At 46.1% G+C, this 19,135-nt stretch overlaps 1 protein-coding gene across 1 annotated transcript in view; it reads left to right on the top strand.

Annotated features, from left to right (window-relative positions):
• The window catches only part of LOC126426526 (beta-1,3-galactosyltransferase 6-like), a 61,437-nt gene that overhangs the window by 19,700 nt on the left and 22,602 nt on the right, over positions 1–19,135 (top strand). Inside the window, exon 4 of the mRNA XM_050088430.1 lies at positions 18,878–18,994. Coding sequence (XP_049944387.1) covers positions 18,878–18,994 — 117 coding nt within the window. The remainder of the gene's footprint in view (positions 1–18,877; positions 18,995–19,135) is intronic.

Raw genomic sequence — 19,135 nt, 5'->3', positions numbered from 1 at the left:
ATACCTCCTCATTAGTTATGTGATCTACCCACCTTATCTTCAGCATTCTTCTGTAGCACCACATTTCGAAAGCTTCTATTCTCTTCTTGTCTAAGCTATTTATCGTCCATGTTTCACTTCCACACATGGCTACACTCCATACAAATACTTTCAGTAGCGACTTCCTGACACTTAAATCAATAATCGATGTTAACAAATTTCTCTTCTTCAGAAACGCTTTCCTTGCCATTGCCAGTCTACATTTTATATCCTCTCTACTTCAACCATCATCAGTTATTTTGCTCCCCAAATAGCAAAACTCCTTTACTACTTTAAGTGTCTCATTTCCTAATCTGATTCCCTCAGCATCACGCGACTTAATTCTGCTACATTCCATTATCCTCGTTTTGCTTTTGTTGATGTTAATCTTATACCCTCCTTTCAAGACACTGTCCATTCCGTTCAACTGCTCTTCTGAGTCCTTTGCTGTCTCTGACAGAATTACAAAGTCATCGGCGAATCTCAAAGTTTTTATTTATTCTTCATGGATTTTAATACCTACTCCGAACTTTTCTTTAGTTTCCTTTACTGCTTGCTCAATACACAGATTGAATAACATCGGGGAGAGGCTACAAACCTGTCTCACTTCCTTCAGACTCAGATTCAGATTCTTTATTCACCATTGACCACCTGAGGTGGAATAGGCAATTTTCATGGAGATAATAACATTTTCCTTGAATTGTACCTTAAAGCTAAATGAGCATTGCAAATAGTGCCCATAGATGATAACACACACCATAACATAAGCTAAATACATTCAGTGACATCACATAATGAAATCCTTAAAAATTAATGTCGATTGATTTTATATTCATAAATTCTGCTATATTGTAAAAAGGATTGATTAGTAACCAATTTGGTAGCTTGCTCCTGAAGCTATTTATGTGAGCCAACCAAGAGGAAAATGGAAGTTTATTAAATATTTTTAGACTATTGATTAGATGGGAATTCCCTGTTCTTGTCAGCCTGTGCCTAGGTATGTCTAATTTTGTTTTGCCTCTGGTATTATGGTGGTGTACGTTTTCCCTCATTTCAAAATCTGCTATATTGTATTTTGCATACAATGCTGAGGTGTATATATAAAGATTAATAACTGTTAATATTTTCAGCTGAATGAACAGTGGCTGGCAGTGCTCTGATCTACCAGAATTGCTCATTGCCCTTATCACTTTCTTCTGAATTTTTAGAACTTCAGTGATGTGAAGAGAGTGTCCCCATATCAGCAGTCCAAAATAAATAACTCTTAAATATTCTTTTGTCACCATGCTCCTCAGTTTCCACATTAAATACGTAACTCGAGACAATTTTGCGCAGGTATGGTTGATGTGTGTTTCCCACGTTAACTTAGAGTCTACATGAATTCCTAGAGTTGTAACTGCTTTCATCTCTACCTCTTTTGACAATCCTAGTATAATCTGTTGGTTTTTATCAGGATTGCAAAGCAGTGTATTTGATGAGAACCAATTTAGTGCTGCTTCCAGTCCATCTTGCATCATATCTTGCAGAACTGATATGTACTCGTGCTGAGCAAGCAAAGTTGTGTCATCAGCATAACAAATAACAGTATTGGGGATACAATGTGGTAAATCATTGACTGGAATTATAAAAAAGAAGAGCCCAAGGACAGAACTTTGTTGGACTCCTGTCTTAACTTCTAGCAATTGTGAGTCTCTGTTTCTGACAGAGGCAAACTGCTGCCTATTGTTTAGGTAGGATTCAATTACTGCCAATGCAGAGTCTTGTACGCCATAGAATTTGAGTTTAGCAAGTAAGATATCGTGAGAAATGCAGTCAAATGCCTTACTTAAATCACATAAAAGAAGTGAGGCTTTATTTTTATTCTCGAAGGCTGTTATTACTTCATTCACAATTGAAAGAACAGCAGTGGTGGTATTTCTTCCCTTGCGGAAGCCAAATTGACTATTAGAGAGTAAGTTATGTGACTCAAAGTAGTAGTGTAGTTGGTTATAAATAAGAGATTCAAATACACTCCTGGAAATTGAAATAAGAACACATTGACACCGGTGTGTCAGACCCACCATACTTGCTCCGGACACTGCGAGAGGGCTGTACAAGCAATGATCACACGCACGGCACAGCGGACACACCAGGAACCGCGGTGTTGGCCGTCGAATGGCGCTAGCTGCGCAGCATTTGTGCACCGCCGCCGTCAGTGTCAGCCAGTTTGCCGTGGCATACGGAGCTCCATCGCAGTCTTTAACACTGGTAGCATGCCGCGACAGCGTGGACGTGAACCGTATGTGCAGTTGACGGACTTTGAGCGAGGGCGTATAGTGGGCATGCGGGAGGCTGGGTGGACGTACCGCCGAATTGCTCAACACGTGGGGCGTGAGGTCTCCACAGTACATCGATGTTGTCGCCAGTGGTCGGCGGAAGGTGCACGTGCCCGTCGACCTGGGACCGGACCGCAGCGACGCACGGATGCACGCCAAGACCGTAGGATCCTACGCAGTGCCGTAGGGGACCGCACCGCCACTTCCCAGCAAATTAGGGACACTGTTGCTCCTGGGGTATCGGCGAGGACCATTTGCAACCGTCTCCATGAAGCTGGGCTACGGTCCCGCACACCGTTAGGCCGTCTTCCGCTCACGCCCCAACATCGTGCAGCCCACCTCCAGTGGTGTCGCGACAGGCGTGAATGGAGGGACGAATGGAGACGTGTCGTCTTCAGCGTGGGGGTCTCTTCTGCCTTGGTGCCAATGATGGTCGTATGCGTGTTTGGTGCCGTGCAGGTGAGCGCCACAATCAGGACTGCATACGACCGAGGCACACAGGGCCAACACCCGGCATCATGGTGTGGGGAGCGATCTCCTACACTGGCCGTACACCACTGTTGATCGTCGAGGGGACACTGAATAGTGCACGGTACATCCAAACCGTCATCGAACCCATCGTTCTACCATTCGTAGACCGGCAAGGGAACTTGCTGTTCCAACAGGACAATGCACGTCCGCATGTATCCCGTGCCACCCAACGTGCTCTAGAAGGTGTAAGTCAACTACCCTGGCCAGCAAGATCTCCAGATCTGTCCCCCATTGAGCATGTTTGGGACTGGATGAAGCGTCGTCTCACGCGGTCTGCACGTCCAGCACGAACGCTGGTCCAACTGAGGCACCAGGTGGAAATGGGATGGCAAGCCGTTCCACAGGACTACATCCAGCATCTCTACGATCGTCTCCATGGGAGAATAGCAGCCTGCATTGCTGCGAAAGGTGGATATACACTGTACTAGTGCCGACATTGTGCATGCTCTGTTGCCTGTGTCTATGTGCCTGTGGTTCTGTCAGTGTGATCATGCGATGTATCTGACCCCAGGAATGTGTCAATAAAGTTTCCCCTTCCTGGGACAATGAATTCACGGTGTTCTTATTTCAATTTCCAGGAGTGTATTTTCGAGAAAATGGGAACTATTGAAACTGGTCGGTAATTTTTGAGATCATGTTTGTCTCCTTTTGTATACACTGGGATAACTTTCGATATTTTTAGAGTTGTAGGATAGACTCCAAACTCTAGACACCTATTAAACAGAAAGGCCAATGGTTCACTAATTATATGCACTGTTTTTTTAATTATGTAATTGGACAACCAAGAGTAGTCCATGCTCTTCGAGTTTGAGAACTTTGGCACTACCTTTGTAATCTCAGTGGGTGTGATTATCCTCTATTTAAAGGTATTGTTTGCAGGTTGTTGTTGCTTCAGTAGATCACTTGCATTAGTGGTTGTTGTTTCAATTTTGTTGCTAATATCACTTACAGAGTCCATGAGAAAACGATTAACTTTATCCGGGTCAAGAGCTATGCTATGTTCATCAATCCTGCAATGCTCTTGTGCAACAACATTCCATGCAGCTTTGCACTTATTAGTAGCCCCTCCAATGTATCTTTCATATGCTGTTCTTTTTGCAATTCTAAGCTTAGTTCTGTAGGTTCTCTTACATTCAAGATATGCTTTGTACAATTCATCTTTCTTCTCCATTCCATCTTTAAGAGAATTTTTGTACATGTGGTACAACAATAACATATTTTCCCTCGTATTGGTATGTTCATCTGTATATCACTTAATGTTTTTCTTTATAGGTTGGCTTTTATGATTGGTTTTCATAAGAGGAGAACAAGAATACCACAAATCTAAATAAATTTTAATGAAGTTCTCAAAAGCAGTTTCAGTTTTATTTATTCCCACTTGACAGTTGTATATACAGTCCCACTTAATGTCTCTGAGTTTCTGAATGAACTAGTGTACTACTTCTTCCTTCTGCCCTCTAACCCACATTACCTTTTCCTTAGCATTGGCACCTGTGTTGGAGGGGAGTCCTTCAGTTTTGTTTTGGCTGAGTGTGAGGAGTATTGGATCATGATCTGCAAATCCCCACCTGCCATACTGACAGTGTACAAATCCCTATCAAAGTTAACAACGATGTTATCTATACATGCTCCATCACGTGTGGCATTTCTATTGCTACAATATAGATTGAACATTCTGAGGAGGTTGAAAAAACCCTTTGTGTCTTGCTCACAATCATTTCCCATTTCTATATTGAAGTCCCCACAGATAGCAATTTTTGATTTAGATTTTAACAACTTTTCCATTATTAATTCAAATTTCTCAAAGAAAACACACATGTGACCACTTGGTGATCTGTAGAGACTTACAATAATTAGGTTATGATCCACAAGATTTACACAGGTGAATTCCCCATCCATTTCGAAACACTATGAGCTAATATCAATTATTCTGAATACTGTCCCCTCTTTAACAAAAATGCCTGCCCCCCACTTTTTTTTACTTCCCGACACATTACATCTGCAGCAACATATCCTTGAGGAATAAAGCAATCTACTTCATTACTCCTCAGCCAGTGCTCTGATACACAAACAACATCTACTTCTAATCAATGCAGAAATGCTCCAGTTCCAACAATTTATTCCTAATGCTACATAAATTCACTTGCATCACAGTTAATGTTTTGTTAATATGAGAAAGTTTTTTAGTCATATTCTGTGTCATGTCCTGTTCTGCGACCAGGTGAGGCTCCAAAAATCCTTGAGAAGCTTCTACATTTAGATTACTTTCACGATTTTTATATAGAGAAGAGATTTTTGATTTGTCACCCCCTACATACAGCATCAGTTCCCCTTATTTTTAATTATTTTACAAATATCAACGAGCATTTTAATAAAAGTCATTGAACCAAGTCTATTTAAATGAACACCATCCCTAGCCAGACATTTGTACTCAGGAATTTGTTTGGGCCAACGAAAATTGCACCAAGTTCATCGCACTGTTCCCTAATGCCACTGTTTAAATTGTTTATATGAGTATTTGTAGTAACACTGTTCATATTTACGTCGCACTTCACTTGGCGTAGACCGGGACTGTGCCCTAGGCATACTCGATGATAACTCACTGGGCTACTGAGTGGTGGCTACTGCACTCCTCCTCCTTCGGGGGGTGAAGCCACTGTGAGCCACTGCATCGGAAGGTGGAGCATCGGGCAGGAGCGATGACCTCCACATCCATTGGAAGGCTGGAGTCGAGGGGATCTGCCAATCCTCGAGCCGGAACCTTCGAATACGGCTGCAAGTGACCCACACGAAGAGGCCCCCGTCGTCCCACCACCGGAGCCCGGGACAGAACGGGCGAAAAGCTGTCGAACTTCGCATCCTGTGCCACCTCGGGAGGGGCAAGACACAGTGGCGGGGACGATGGGGAAGGGATGACCACAGGTGAACCGGCCTCCTGAGAAACCGGGCCTGCGAGGGGGGCCGGCTCTCGCTGGGGCATCTCGAACGATGGCAATGCCGGTGCTGGAGCTACTGGAGGCTGCCAAGGCTGAGAACGATCGCAGTGCGGCAGAGTCACAGCGGGGAGAGGCGGTAACGTCCCCTGAGAAACTGACACGGGTTCCGGCAATGGGGAAGCCAGTGTCCGAGAGGGCGGAGGGTGGGTGCCCAAACGTGGATGTAGCTGATTTTGGTGACGACGTACCACCCGGTCCCCTGCCTGCAAGGTATAGAGCCGGCGGCCATTTCGGCACAGGACCACCGCCGGTATCCAAAGTGGATTGCGACCAAACCCACGTGCCCAGACCGACATACCCAGTGGAAAGCCAGGTACTCCATTTTGCGAAGACTGGCGAGGACCAGGCCGGAGGAGGTGCAGCAGAGTCCTAGGTTGGCGCCCATGGAGGAGCTCTGCGGGGCTACGTTCGCCCATTGGTGTGGTCCAGTATGCCGTCAGGAAAAACCTCAATGCCTCCTCCGCAGGAAATTCGTGCACATACTTTTTAATTTGCATCTTAAATGTGCGCACCATGCGCTCGGCTTCCCCATTCGATTGTGAATGGAAGGGGGGAGAGCAAACGTGCCGAATACCGAAGCGCCTACAAAAATCCTGGAAGGTCTGCGAAATAAACTGCGGTCCATTGTCAGAGACCAGGGTGATTGGCAGCCCTTCCACAGAAAAGATTTTTGCTAGTGCCTGGATTTCAACTTCTGAAGTGGTTGAGGAGCAGCGAACCACATACTGGAATCGGGAATAAGCATCAATGACAATGAGCCAAAAGCCATTGAGAAACGGGCCCACAAAATCAATGTGAACACGTTCCCGTGCTTGGGTTGCCAGTGGCCAGGAAGAGAATGCTGCCCTGGGAGATGCCTGTTGGCTCACACACTGGGAACAGGCGGCCACCAAGTGTTCAATTTCTCTGTCAATACTGGGCCATTACACATGTCTGCGAGCCAAGGTTTTAGTACGGGAAACACCCCAGTGCCCCGCATGTAATAACGTGAGGACCTCCCGTCGTAAACTTGCAGGAACAACCACGCAAGGAGCTGTATCATCAGTAGCCAGAAGGAGAACACCTTCCAAGACCGAGAGGCGGTCCCGTAGAAGAAAATAATTACGAAGAGGGTCCGAGGCCCGGCCCGGAGGGCGGGATAACTACCCCTGCTGAATGAGGCGAACTACTTGCCGGAGAACCGGGTTGGCTGCCGTTTCCTTGGCGACTCGAGAACTAGTGATCGGGAAGCCATCAACCGCTTGGCGGGACGCCACATCCAAATGAAAACACATAATCTCTTCTCGATCGAACGTAGGATCCAGGCCCACCGGAAGAGGGGAAAGAGCGTCGGCATTGGCATGCTGTCCAGTAGGGCGAAAATGAATGTCGTAATGGTACTTAGAGAGGAACAAGGCCCAGCGCTGTAGTCTGTGGGCCGCCCTATCCGGAATCAGAGGCGGGGCCAAATAACGATATTAACGGCTTATGGTCAGTGATTAACTGAAACTTCGTGCCATACAAGAAAGGGTGCACTTGGTAACAGTGTAGACAATGGCCAAAGCCTCTTTTTCCACCTGGGAGTAATGGGCCTGCGCGGGACTAAGAGTTTTAGACGCAAACGCCAGTGGCTGCTCGGAACCATCTGCATTGCGATGGGCCAGGACCGCCCCCACCCCATACTGCGAAGCATCTGTAGCCAGGACCAATGGCTTATGGGGGTCAAAAGTAGCCAAACAAGGCGCTGACGTGAGGAGGCCCTTCAACGAGTTGAACGCTCGCTCGCATGCAGGCGACCAATCAAAAGGAACACCCTTGCGCAGAAGGCAGTACAGGGGGCAGGCTATGGTGGAAGCCCTGGGAATGAACCGGTGGTAACAGGGTATCTTGCCTAAAAAAGCTTGTAACTCTTTCAGAGAAGCGGGCCGAGGAAGGTCGACGATACCTTGGACCAAACTTCCTAGTGGCTGGACACTTTGCTGAGAGATGGTGTAGCCCACATACTCAATGGACGGTTGGAAGAAGTTTGATTTATGCAGGTTGAATGCAAGCCCACAGACCTGAATTTGAGAAAGAGGGTGCGAAGCTTGTGCAAGTGTTCCTTCGTGCTGCGGCCTGTGACAATTATGTCATCCAGGTAATTAATACAATGAGCGATTGTCGACGTGACGTGCTCGAGATAACGCTGGAATATCGCCGGGACAGTGGATATTCCGAAGGCCAACCGCTGATATTGGTAAAGGCCAAATGGGGTGTTGACGACTGCCAGCCGTTTGGCGTCCTCATCAAGTAGTATCTGATGATAAGCCTCTGAAAGATCGATTTTCGAAAAATATTGGCCTCCCGCCACGGCGGAGAACTATTCATCAGCACAAGGCAAAGGATAGGTGTCCACCACCAATTGGGAATTAATGGTGGCCTTGAAATCGCCACAAAGACGTAATTTTCCCGAGGGCTTCCTTACAATAACGAGGGGTGAAGCCCACTCACTAGAAGAAAGGGGAAGAACGAACCCTAGGGCTGTCAGCCGGTCTAGCTCTTCCTTTACCTGAGGGCGGAGAGCCAAGGGGATCTGCCTCGCGCATAGAAAACGCGGGCGAGCCGACGCCTTCAATGTTAAGTGAGCTTCAAAATCTGAAACACGCCCCAGGCCCTCCTCAAAGATATCTGGAAAGTCTGAGATCAAAGATTCCAATGATTGATAGGGAAAGTCTTCGGAGACCAACTGTACGGTGTCAGTGATAGAAAACCCGAAAGCTTGAAAGGCATCCAAGCCAAAAAGGTTAGCGGAGCTCACAGCACTGACAACAATAAAAGTAATAGGCCGAGTGACTGATTTGTAAGTCATGTCGGTAGTGAATTGACCCAGTAGGGGAATGAACTGTTTACCATAACCGCAAAGACACCGGTAAACTGGCGCCAACGGGGGCGACCAGAGGTCGCAGTAAGTTTGTGCATTCATCAAAGAAACTGCCGCGCCCGTATCTACTTGCAGTTGTAATCAGCGCGACCGAACTGACACCTCGATAAAGAGTTTGTGGGCCGATGAGTCGGGAGCCTGGCCCGATGAAACTTCCTGAATGTCAACGCCCGTGTCCTCTGTACCTGCTTCCTTCGATTCTTTCGAGGCCGAGCGGCAAACTTTAGCAATGTGTCCTTTTTTATTACATTTGTGACAAACGGCCCAACGCTGGGGGCACTCTGACCGATCGTGATGTATATAGCACGACACACAGGGCGGTAACAGGGGCCGGTGGCCGGAACTCTGTTTACGCGCCGTGCGGGAGCGGCCGTAACGACCGGATTGTACCGCTCGCACGTCGTCCACCCCGGACGCGGCCGCGCCGCCCTGAACTGCCGCGACGTCGCACCACGCTTCCAACTGTTGACCGGCGGCGTGAGAGACTGCATACGATTGAGCAATGGACAGGACTTCCTCGAGGGAAGGGTCTTCTAACTGCAGGGCCCATTGCCGGACCTCCCTATCAGGGGCCGAACGAACAATGACGTCGCGTACCATAACGTGGGCATACGACTCTTGCGACTGCTCCGTGACAAAATGACACTTGCGACTAAGACCGTGCAGGGTAGCTGCCCACGCCCGGTAAGACTGATGGGGCTGCTTCTCGCATTGATAGAACTCGACCCTAGCCACCACAACATGCGTGCGGCGGCGATAATATGAAGACAGCAATGAACACAGTGCGTCAAAATACAAGGACGAGGGTTCCTGCAACGGCGCTAGCTGCCGCAAAACTTGATACAGCAAGGGAGATATCCGAGACAAGAAGAGAGCACGACATACCTCCGCATCAGCAACATGAAACGCCTGGAAATGCTGCCGAAGGCGATGTTCATACGCGTCCCAATCCTCCGCCGTCTTGTCATACGGGGGAAAGGGAGGAGGGAACGGCGCTGGAGCAGACGGGATGGAGAGCAACGCCAGAAGCACTTGTTTCATGGTGGCCGTGAGCTCCGTCTGCTGCGCAACCAAAACCCGCACAAAATCCTCCATGCTGCGGATAAGCTGCGAAACTGGAACAACAACACAACACGCGAAAGAACGACCCTACTCGTCGCCAATTGTGTAATAACACTTCACGTTTACGTCGCACTTCACTTGGCGTAGACCGGGACTGTGCCCTAGGCACGCTCGATGATAACTCACTGGGCACGGCCCGTGCTGCCTCAGTTGTTGTTGTTGTTGTTGTTACACCGGCAGAGGTCGCATCCGAATTCTCACGTGCCCTCTGATGGACGGGACTCTACTTGCGGCAACTACCGTCCGTGACGCGCCGTGCCAATGTGCGCCTCCCGCGATCTTTCTGGTGGCTACTGCAGTAGTACTCACTGATCTTCTTTGTAAAATTCCACTGATTATCAGTCTTGAGACTGCATAAACAGTTTTAGCACAGCGAATTACATTTCTTGTTTCTTTTATTATTTCTTCCTGGCTGTTGCTTCGTAATGAATTTGTCCCTGCATGTATTATAAAAGCTTTGAAATTTGTCTTAGGACCACTATTATTTCTGGAGTTAGAATCATGCTTTTTGATATTTTTAAAATGTTTTGCTTCCCTTTCATGCCCCTTGATTCTTATAACTGCCATCTGGTTTCTGTACAAATTGTAAATAGCCTTTCGCTCCCTGTATTTTACCCCTGCCACCTTCAGAATTTGAAAGACAATATTCCAGTCAACATTGTCAAAAGCTTTCTCTAAGTCTACAAATGCTAGAAACGTAGGTTTCCCTTTCCTTAATCTATCTTCTAAGATAAGTCGTAGGGTCAGTATTGCCTCATGTGTTCCAACATTTCTACAGAATCCAAACTGATCTTCCCCGAGGTCGGCTTCTACCAGTTTTTCCATTAGTCTCTAAAGAATTTGCGTTAGATTTTGCAGCTGTGACTTATTAAACTGATAGTTCGGTAATTTTCACATCTGTCAACACCTGCTTTCTTTGGGATTGGAATTATTATCTTCTTCTTGAAGTCTGAGGGAATTTTGCCTGTCTCATACATCTTGCTCACCAGATGGTAGAGTTTTGTCAGGACTGGCTCTCCCAAGGCTCTCAGTAGTTCTAATGGAATGTTGTCTACTCCGGGGGCCTTGTTTCGACTCTGGTCTTTCAGTGCTCTGTCAAACCCTTCACGCAGTATCGTATCTCCCATTTCATCTTCATCTACATCCTCTTCCATTTCCATAATATTGTCCTCAAGAACATCGCCCCTGTATAGACCCTCTATATACTCCTTCCACCTTTCTGCTTTCTCTTCTTTGCTTAGAATTGGGTTTCCATCTGAGCTCTTGATATTCATACAAGTGGTTCTCTTTTCTCCAAAGGTCTCTTTAATTTTCCTGTAGGCAGTGTCTATCTTACCCCTCATGAGATAAGCCTCTACATCCTTACATTTGTCCTCTAGCCATCCCTGCTTAGCCATTTTGCACTTCGTGTTGATCTCATTTTTGAGACGTTTGTATTCCTTTCTGCCTGCTTCACTGACTGCATTTTTGTATTTTCTGTGGCATATTGACACCAAATGTAGTGGGATGAGTGCCAGGAGGTGCTGCATTAAAACTTTGTGAGAGCTTTACAAATTATTTATTTGCTTCCACTACAGCGCTCCATTTAACACGGTCCACGTCACAGGGCCCCGTAATGCTGAGACCACCACCCCGGCAACCCAGTGCAATGTGCTGTGTTGAGCTGGCCTCGTACGCCAGCTGCAGAGTTCCGATTACCTTAGGACGGCTGCGGCGGCAATGACCACCCACGATCTCGCGTCTGAATCTGTGGCCCTCGCCTCGGAAGTCCCCGGCGCGTGTCAGGAGTCGAGACGACTGCCCGCAGCAGCGAGCCGAAGAGTGGCCTACCACTGGCTGGATGCGGACCCCGTGTCGGCCTCAGAGGGTCGAACCGACGACCCGCCATGGACTGGGACGCTGTAGCCCTATCTGTTGCTGCGAGTAGCCTGGCGGTGTGACACGCCCTGCTGTCCGGGAGAGCTGCCCACTTGAATGACTCTCGTGAGAAAACAGCACCTATTTATTCTCAGCTGTGTGCCTCTGTTTTGCCAAGTGCGCCACTTCGTGTCATGAATGTGTAACACTTAGGTTGGCCAGTGGTCCTCTTCTGCCTGTGACTTGCGCCATGGAAAATGCTGTGTGTGCCCTCTCTGGCAGTTTTACATCTACATTTATACTCCGCAAGCCACCAAATGGTGTGTGGCTGAGGGCACTTTACGTCCCACTGTCATTACTTCCCTTTCCTGTTCCAGTCGCGTATGGTTCGCGGGAAGAACGACTGCCGGAAAGCCTCTGTGCGCGGTCGAATCTCTCTAATTTTGCATTTCTGTCCTCCTTGGGAGGTATAAGTAGGGAGGAGCAATATATTCGATACCTCATCCAGAAATGCACCCTCTCGAAACCTGGATAGCAAGCTACACTGTGATGCAGAGCGCCTCTCTTGCAGAGTCTGCCACTTGAGTTTGCTAAACATCTCCATAACGCTATCACGGTTACCAAATAACCCTGTGACGAAATGTGCACTCTTCTTTGGATCTTCTCTATCTCCTCTGTCAACCCAATCTGGTACAGATCTCACACTGATGAGCAATACTCAAGTATAGGTCGAACGAGTGTTTTGTAAGCCACCTCCTTTGTTGATGGACTACATATTCTAAGGACTCTCCCAATGAATCTCAACCTGGTACGCCTTACCAACAATTAATTTTATACGATCATTCCACTTCAAATCATTCCGTACGCATACTCCCAGATATTTTACAGAAGTAACTGCTACAAGCGTTGGTTCCGCTATCATATAATCATACAATAAAGGATCCTTCTTTCTATGTATTCACAATACATTACATTTGTCTATGTTAAGGGTCAGTTGCCACTCCCGGCACCAAGTGCCTATCCGCTGCAGATCTTCCCGCATTTTGCTACAATTTTCTAATGCTGCAACTTCTCTGTATACTACAGCATCATCTGCGAAAAGCCGCACGGAACTTCTGACACAATCTACTACGTCATTTATATATATTGTGAAAAGCAATGGTCCCCTAACACTCCCCTGTGGCACACCAGAGGTTACTTTAATGTCTGTAGACGTCTCCCCATTAAGAAAAACATGCTGCGTACTGTTTGCTAAAAACTCTTTAATCCAGCCACACAGCTGGTCTGATATTCCGTAGGCTTTTACTTTGTTTATCAGGCGACAGTGCGGAACTGTATCGAACACCGTCTGGAAGTCAAGTAAAATAGCATCTACCTGGGAGCCTGTATCTAATATTTTCTGGGTCTCATGAACAAATAAAGCGAGTTGGGTCTCACACGATCACTGTTTCCGGAATCCATGTTGATTCCTACAGAGTAGATTCTGGGTTTCCAGAAGCGACATGATACATGAGCAAAAAACATGTTCTAAAGTTCTACAACAGAGCCACGTCAGAGATATAGGTCTATAGTTTTGCGCATCTGCTCAACGACGACCCTTCTTGAAGACTGGGACTACCTGTGCTCTTTTCCAATCATTTGGAACCTTCCGTTCCTCTAGAGACTTGCAGTACACGGCTGTTAGAAGGGGGTCAAGTTCATTTGCGTACTCTGTGTAGAATCGAATTGGTATACCGTCGAGTCCAGTGGACTTTCAGTTCTACGCCCCCGTGGCCTCTATTTACCTTCGCAACTGCTGGTATACGTAACTTACTGCAATCCGGCCTGCACCTGGGTGTAACTTGTGCTCCAAATATAGCACAAATTAACTTTCCCTATCCTAAATGGTGGTGCTGCTACAGCATATTTGTTGGACCACAAATAAGAAAATTTCTGAAAGATCCAACCTTTGATACCAAACTCACAGATATCCAATTACCTGCTTGGTCTTCTTTTAAAGCAATTGTGAAGGGCTTTTTGGGTAACAGAAAAGACAAAAACTGTGTTACCATTGTGAATGATTTGTTGGACAACTATAAGAACACGGGGTGTAGAACGTCACTTGAAATTCACTTTTTACATTCTCACCTTGATTTCTTCCCAGAAAATTTGGGAGCTGTAAGTGATGAGCATGGTGAATGCTTTCATCAAGACATTCTTACCGTGGAACACTGTTACTGAGGTCATTGGAACCCTTGAATGATGAGTGACTGAAGCTGGGGTCTTGTTAGGGAGAGTGATGAAATGGCAAACAAAATAAGAGCTCCATCGTCGCATTTTTCAAAACCCAAAGACGATTAAAGGTGAAAATATCTTCTGAACTAATTTGGACCTTTTATTGGCATCATGCCCATATATACATACAAAATAGTATCGATTTCAGACGTTCTGAATGTGTATTTTTCTTTGACTAAATTGCGTCAATTTTCGCTATTACTATTTTATATTCTACTGTGTATCTAGGAAATGTGACATCATAGAGATAAACTGATTTTTACCAGTGTATTCAGCACCACAGAATTAGTTAAATCCACCCATTTACAAACCAGATGCAGAAAAAAAGTTTAAATTTGTTAACTAGTGTAATTTGTCAGTTTACACAGTCTTTTTACAGAAAGGATTGGAGCTGCAGTGTCCTGCACCTGTTTTGGAAACAGAGTGCTATTTGATCTTCAGACCATAGAAGTTAGATTGTACTGCACAAGAAATGTTTTGATTTATCAGTATTTTAATCATTTTTCAGCAATTTATAAAAATCAATGTACGAGGGGTGTTCAGTAAGTAATGCAACACTTTTTTTTCTCAGCCAGTTTTGGGTGAAAAAATGCGGAATTTGTCGTGGGACACCATGGAATATTCCTGCTTCAGCCCCTATACTTTCATGACATTTTGATAGGTGGCAGCACTATACGTAGCCTTCAAAATGGCATCTGTAATGGCGGTGTGTTCCAAGCAGTGGGCTGTCATTTGTCAGAAAACCAGAGTCTCGCAGATATTCAGAAGCACTTGCAGAATGTCTATGGACACCTGACAGTGAACAAAAGCACGGTGAGTCATTGGGCAAGTCACCTGTCATCATCACAACGAGGTCGCACAAACCTGTCCGATATCCTGTGTGCTGTCTGACTGCACAGAGCTGTGACTTCTGCAATGTTGGAATGTGTGGGCACTCTCATTTGAGTTGATAGACGGATCACAATCAAACACCTCACTGCACAGCTGGGCATCTCTGTTGGTAGTGCTGACACATCCATCCACCAGGTGAAGTACTTGAAGGTGTGTATCCGGTGGATTCCGCACCACCCTACAGCCCAAATCTCACACCTTATGACTCCCATCTGTTTGGCCTAATGAAAGATGCATTCTGTGGGAAGCAGTGCACGCAGCAAGATGTCAGTTCTGATGTCGACCAGGACAGTGGTACTGTACGGACATACGGGCCCTTCCAGTAAGGTGGTGCAAGCCTGCCGCATGAGCAGAGAGCACATTAAAAAATACAGTTTTGTAGCCAAAAGAGTGGGAAATATGGTGTGTTGGAATCTACATCTGCATCTACATCCATACTCCGCAAGCCACCTGACGGTGTCTGGCGGAGGGTACCTTGAGTACCTCTATCGGTTCTCCCTTTTATTCCAGTCTCGTATTGTTCATGGAAAGAAAGATTGTTGGTATGCCTCTGTGTGGGATCTAATCTCTCTGATTTTAACCTCACGGTCTCTTTGCGAGATATATGCAGGAGGGAGCAATATACTGCTTGACTCCTCGGTGAAGGTATGTTCTTGAAACTTCGACAAAAGCCCGTACCGAGCTACTGAGCATCTCTCCTGCAGAGTCTTCCATTGGAGTTTATCTATCATCTCTGTAATGCTTTCGCGATTACTAAATGATCCTGTAATGAAGCGCACTGCTCTCCATTGGATCTTCTCTATCTCTTCTATCAACCCTATCTGGTACGGGCCCCACACTGCTGAGCAGTATTCGAGCAGTGGGCGAACAAGCGTACTGTAACCTACTTCCTTTCTTTTTGCATTGCATTTCCTTAGGGTTCTTCCAATGAATCTCAGTCTGGACTCTGCTTTACCAACGATCAACTTTATATGATCATTCCATTTTAAATCACTCCTAATGTGTACTCCCAGATAATTTATGGAATTAACTGCTTCCAGTTGCTGACCTGCTATATTGTAGCTAGATGATAAGAGATCTTTCTTTCTATGTATTCACAGCACATTACACTTGTCTACATTGAGATTCAATTGCCATTCCCTGCACCATGCGTCAATTCGCTGCAGATCCTCCTGCATTTCAGTACAATTTTCCATTGTTACAACCTCTCGATATATCACAGCATCATCCACAAAAAGCCTCAGTGATCTTCCGAAGTCATCCACAATGTCATTTATGTATATCGTGAATAGCAGCGGTCCTACGACACTCCCCTGCAGCACACCTGGAATCCTCTTACTTGGGAAGATTTCTCTCCATTGAGAATGACATGCTGTGTTCTGTTACCTAGGAACTCTTCAATCCAATCACGCAATTGGTCTGACAGTCCATATGTTCTTACTTTGTTCATTAAATGACTGTGGGGAACTGTATCGAACACCTTGCGGAAGTCAAGAAACACGGCATCTATCTGGGAACCCGTGTCTATGACCCTCTGAGTCTCGTGGACGAATAACCTCGGTTCTGAGAGTTCTGGAGCCTGTACAGATATTTGGAATAGAGGACAACATAAACATCATTTGCACCCTTTTTATTGCTCACGAGCTGAATAAAATCAACCTTCTTTCAGAAAAAACATGTTGCATTACTTACTGAAAGCTCCTCGTACATGCCAAATGCGTATACAAAATTCCTTGTTAGTGCAGACACTGTTTAAGACTGAGGTTCTTTGGTTATACACACATCAAAAAAAGTTTTGCATCACCTCAGTTCTGAGAGTTCCGGAACCTGTACAGATAATTGGAATAGAGAACAACATAAACGTCATTTCCACCCCTTTTTATTGCTCACGAAAACCACACATTGCATGTTGTACCACCATACAGCTAGACCTTCAGAGGTGGTGGTCCAGATAGCTGTACACAACGCTACCTCTAATACCCAGTAGCACGTCCTCTTGCATTGCTGCATGCCTGTATTCATCGTGGCATACTATCCACAAGTTCATCAAGGCACCGTCAGTCCAGATTGTCCCACTCCTCAATGGCGATTCAGCGTAGATCCCTCAGAGTGGTTGATGGGTCACATCATCTATAAACAGCCCTTTTCAATCTATCCCAGGCATGTTCAATAGGGTTCATGTCTGGAGAACATGCTGACCACTCTAGTCAAGCGATGTTGTTATCCTGAAGGAAGTCATTCACAAGATGTGCACGATGGAGGCGTGAATTGTCATCCACAAAGACAAATGCCTTGCTGATATGTTTGCAGTATTGGTTGGAGGATGGCATTCACCTATCATACAGCTATTAAGGCACCTTGTGTGACCACCAGTGGTGTATGTCGGCCTGACATAATGCCACCCCAAAACAGCAGGGAACCTCCACCTTGCTGCACTCGTTGGACAGTGTGTCTAAGGCATTCGGCATGGCCGGGTTGCCTCCAAACAGATCTTTGACGATTGTCTGGTTGAAGGCATGTGCGATACTCATTGGTGAAGAGAACGTGATGCCAGTCTCGAGCAGTCCATTCGGCATGTTGTTGGGCCCATCTGTACCGTGCTGTATGGTGTGGTGGTTTCAAAGATCGACGTTGGGAGTGAAGTTGCACATCATGCAGCCTATTGCACACAGTTTGAGTCGTAACATGATCCCCTGTGGATGCACGAAAAGTATTATTCAAGATGGTGATGTTGCTGTCAGGGTTCCTTCGAACTATAATCCATAGATTTACTACCTATTTTTCACGTGGCTCATCTGCAAAGGGGGTTGGTAGTATACGGTTGCAGTTGCGCCCCTACTATTGAGTCAGATATTGGCAGGCTTTTGAACAGCAGTGAATTGAACTATACACGTTCAGATTGAAACTTATTTATTCAAAAGAAACACTTTAACATTGTGGCCATGCATTTTTAAGTTCACAAATAATAATTGGTGCAATTTGTACACTGTTTGTCTCACACCCACACACTTTCACTTTGTTCCTTCGCATACACTGGTGTCCATGCTTGCATTCGTGGCACTTTGCCGCTCCCAACTAGCCACCACCACGGCCAACGACCAAAGACCTCATTTTCCCGCTCATATCCACACTCCTGAGTCGGGTCACATGACACCACACGAGTCAAAATAATCCCTAAACATGTCCACAATTCGTTTACAGCATTTTATAATATTTAAATATTTAAATACTTAAATCTAAATACATTATATAATCTTACACATTTATCACCACACTTTTATAATTTGTTGCAATTAATAGAAAACCAAAACACTATGCAACGGAAATACAACGCCCATCAAAACACAAACAAGTATTTTCCAGTCTATTTTGCCCAGCATATTATCTCTGTTGCCTTACAAGATGTCATTGACAGTTCCTGTCTCTTTGTTTGCCCTCCATGTCCGAAAGACATCGTTTTGGTTCACTCCGAGATGCCTGGACACTACGCTTGTTGAGAGCTGTTCCTGCCACATAGTAACTGTGCGGATGCAATCGAACTGTGTAATTGACCCTGTAGGCACGGTTGAACTACAGACAACATGAGCCGTGCACCTCCAACCTGGTGGAATGACTGGAACTGATCGGCTGTCAGACCCCCTCCGTCTAATAGGCGCTGCTCGTGCACGGTTGTGTAGATCTTTGGGTGGGTTTAGTGACATCTCTGAACAGTCAAAGAGACTGTGTCTGTGATACAATATCCACAGTCAACATCTATCTTCAGGAGTTCTGGGAACCGGGGTGATGGAACTTTGTGTGTGTGTGTGTGTGTGTGTGTGTGTGTGTGTGTGTGTGTAGATTTCTCTTCAGACACCTCTAAGGCTTCGTTTTTAAAGGCCTATTTAACTTGCTAAAAGCGCTTCCAGCTATTGATCTTTGTAGAATGAACTGTCTTTGTGAACAACTTTCAGTGACCACTTGCTGTGTCCTCACAGGTGGTGGGACACCGACTGGGTACTGTGTGACTACTACCTGCCGTATGCCCACGGAGGCGGCTTCGTGCTGGGCTCCCGGCTGCTGCGTTACATCACTCGCAACCAGGACGATCTGCTGTAAGTATTGCTCCCTCTACATCTACATCTATATCTGTGTCTTCATCTACATTAAGACTCTGAAAACCACCTTACAGTGCATGGTGGAGGCTACTTTGTGCACCAACATCACTTCCCCTCTCACCTGTTGCAGCTGCAACG

Source organism: Schistocerca serialis, chromosome 11 (genome assembly GCF_023864345.2).
Source record: "Schistocerca serialis cubense isolate TAMUIC-IGC-003099 chromosome 11, iqSchSeri2.2, whole genome shotgun sequence".
Classification (NCBI taxonomy): Eukaryota; Metazoa; Arthropoda; class Insecta; order Orthoptera; family Acrididae; genus Schistocerca; species Schistocerca serialis.
The sequence above is the reverse complement of the archived record's forward strand: the minus strand, read 5'-3'. Positions and strand labels throughout refer to the sequence as shown.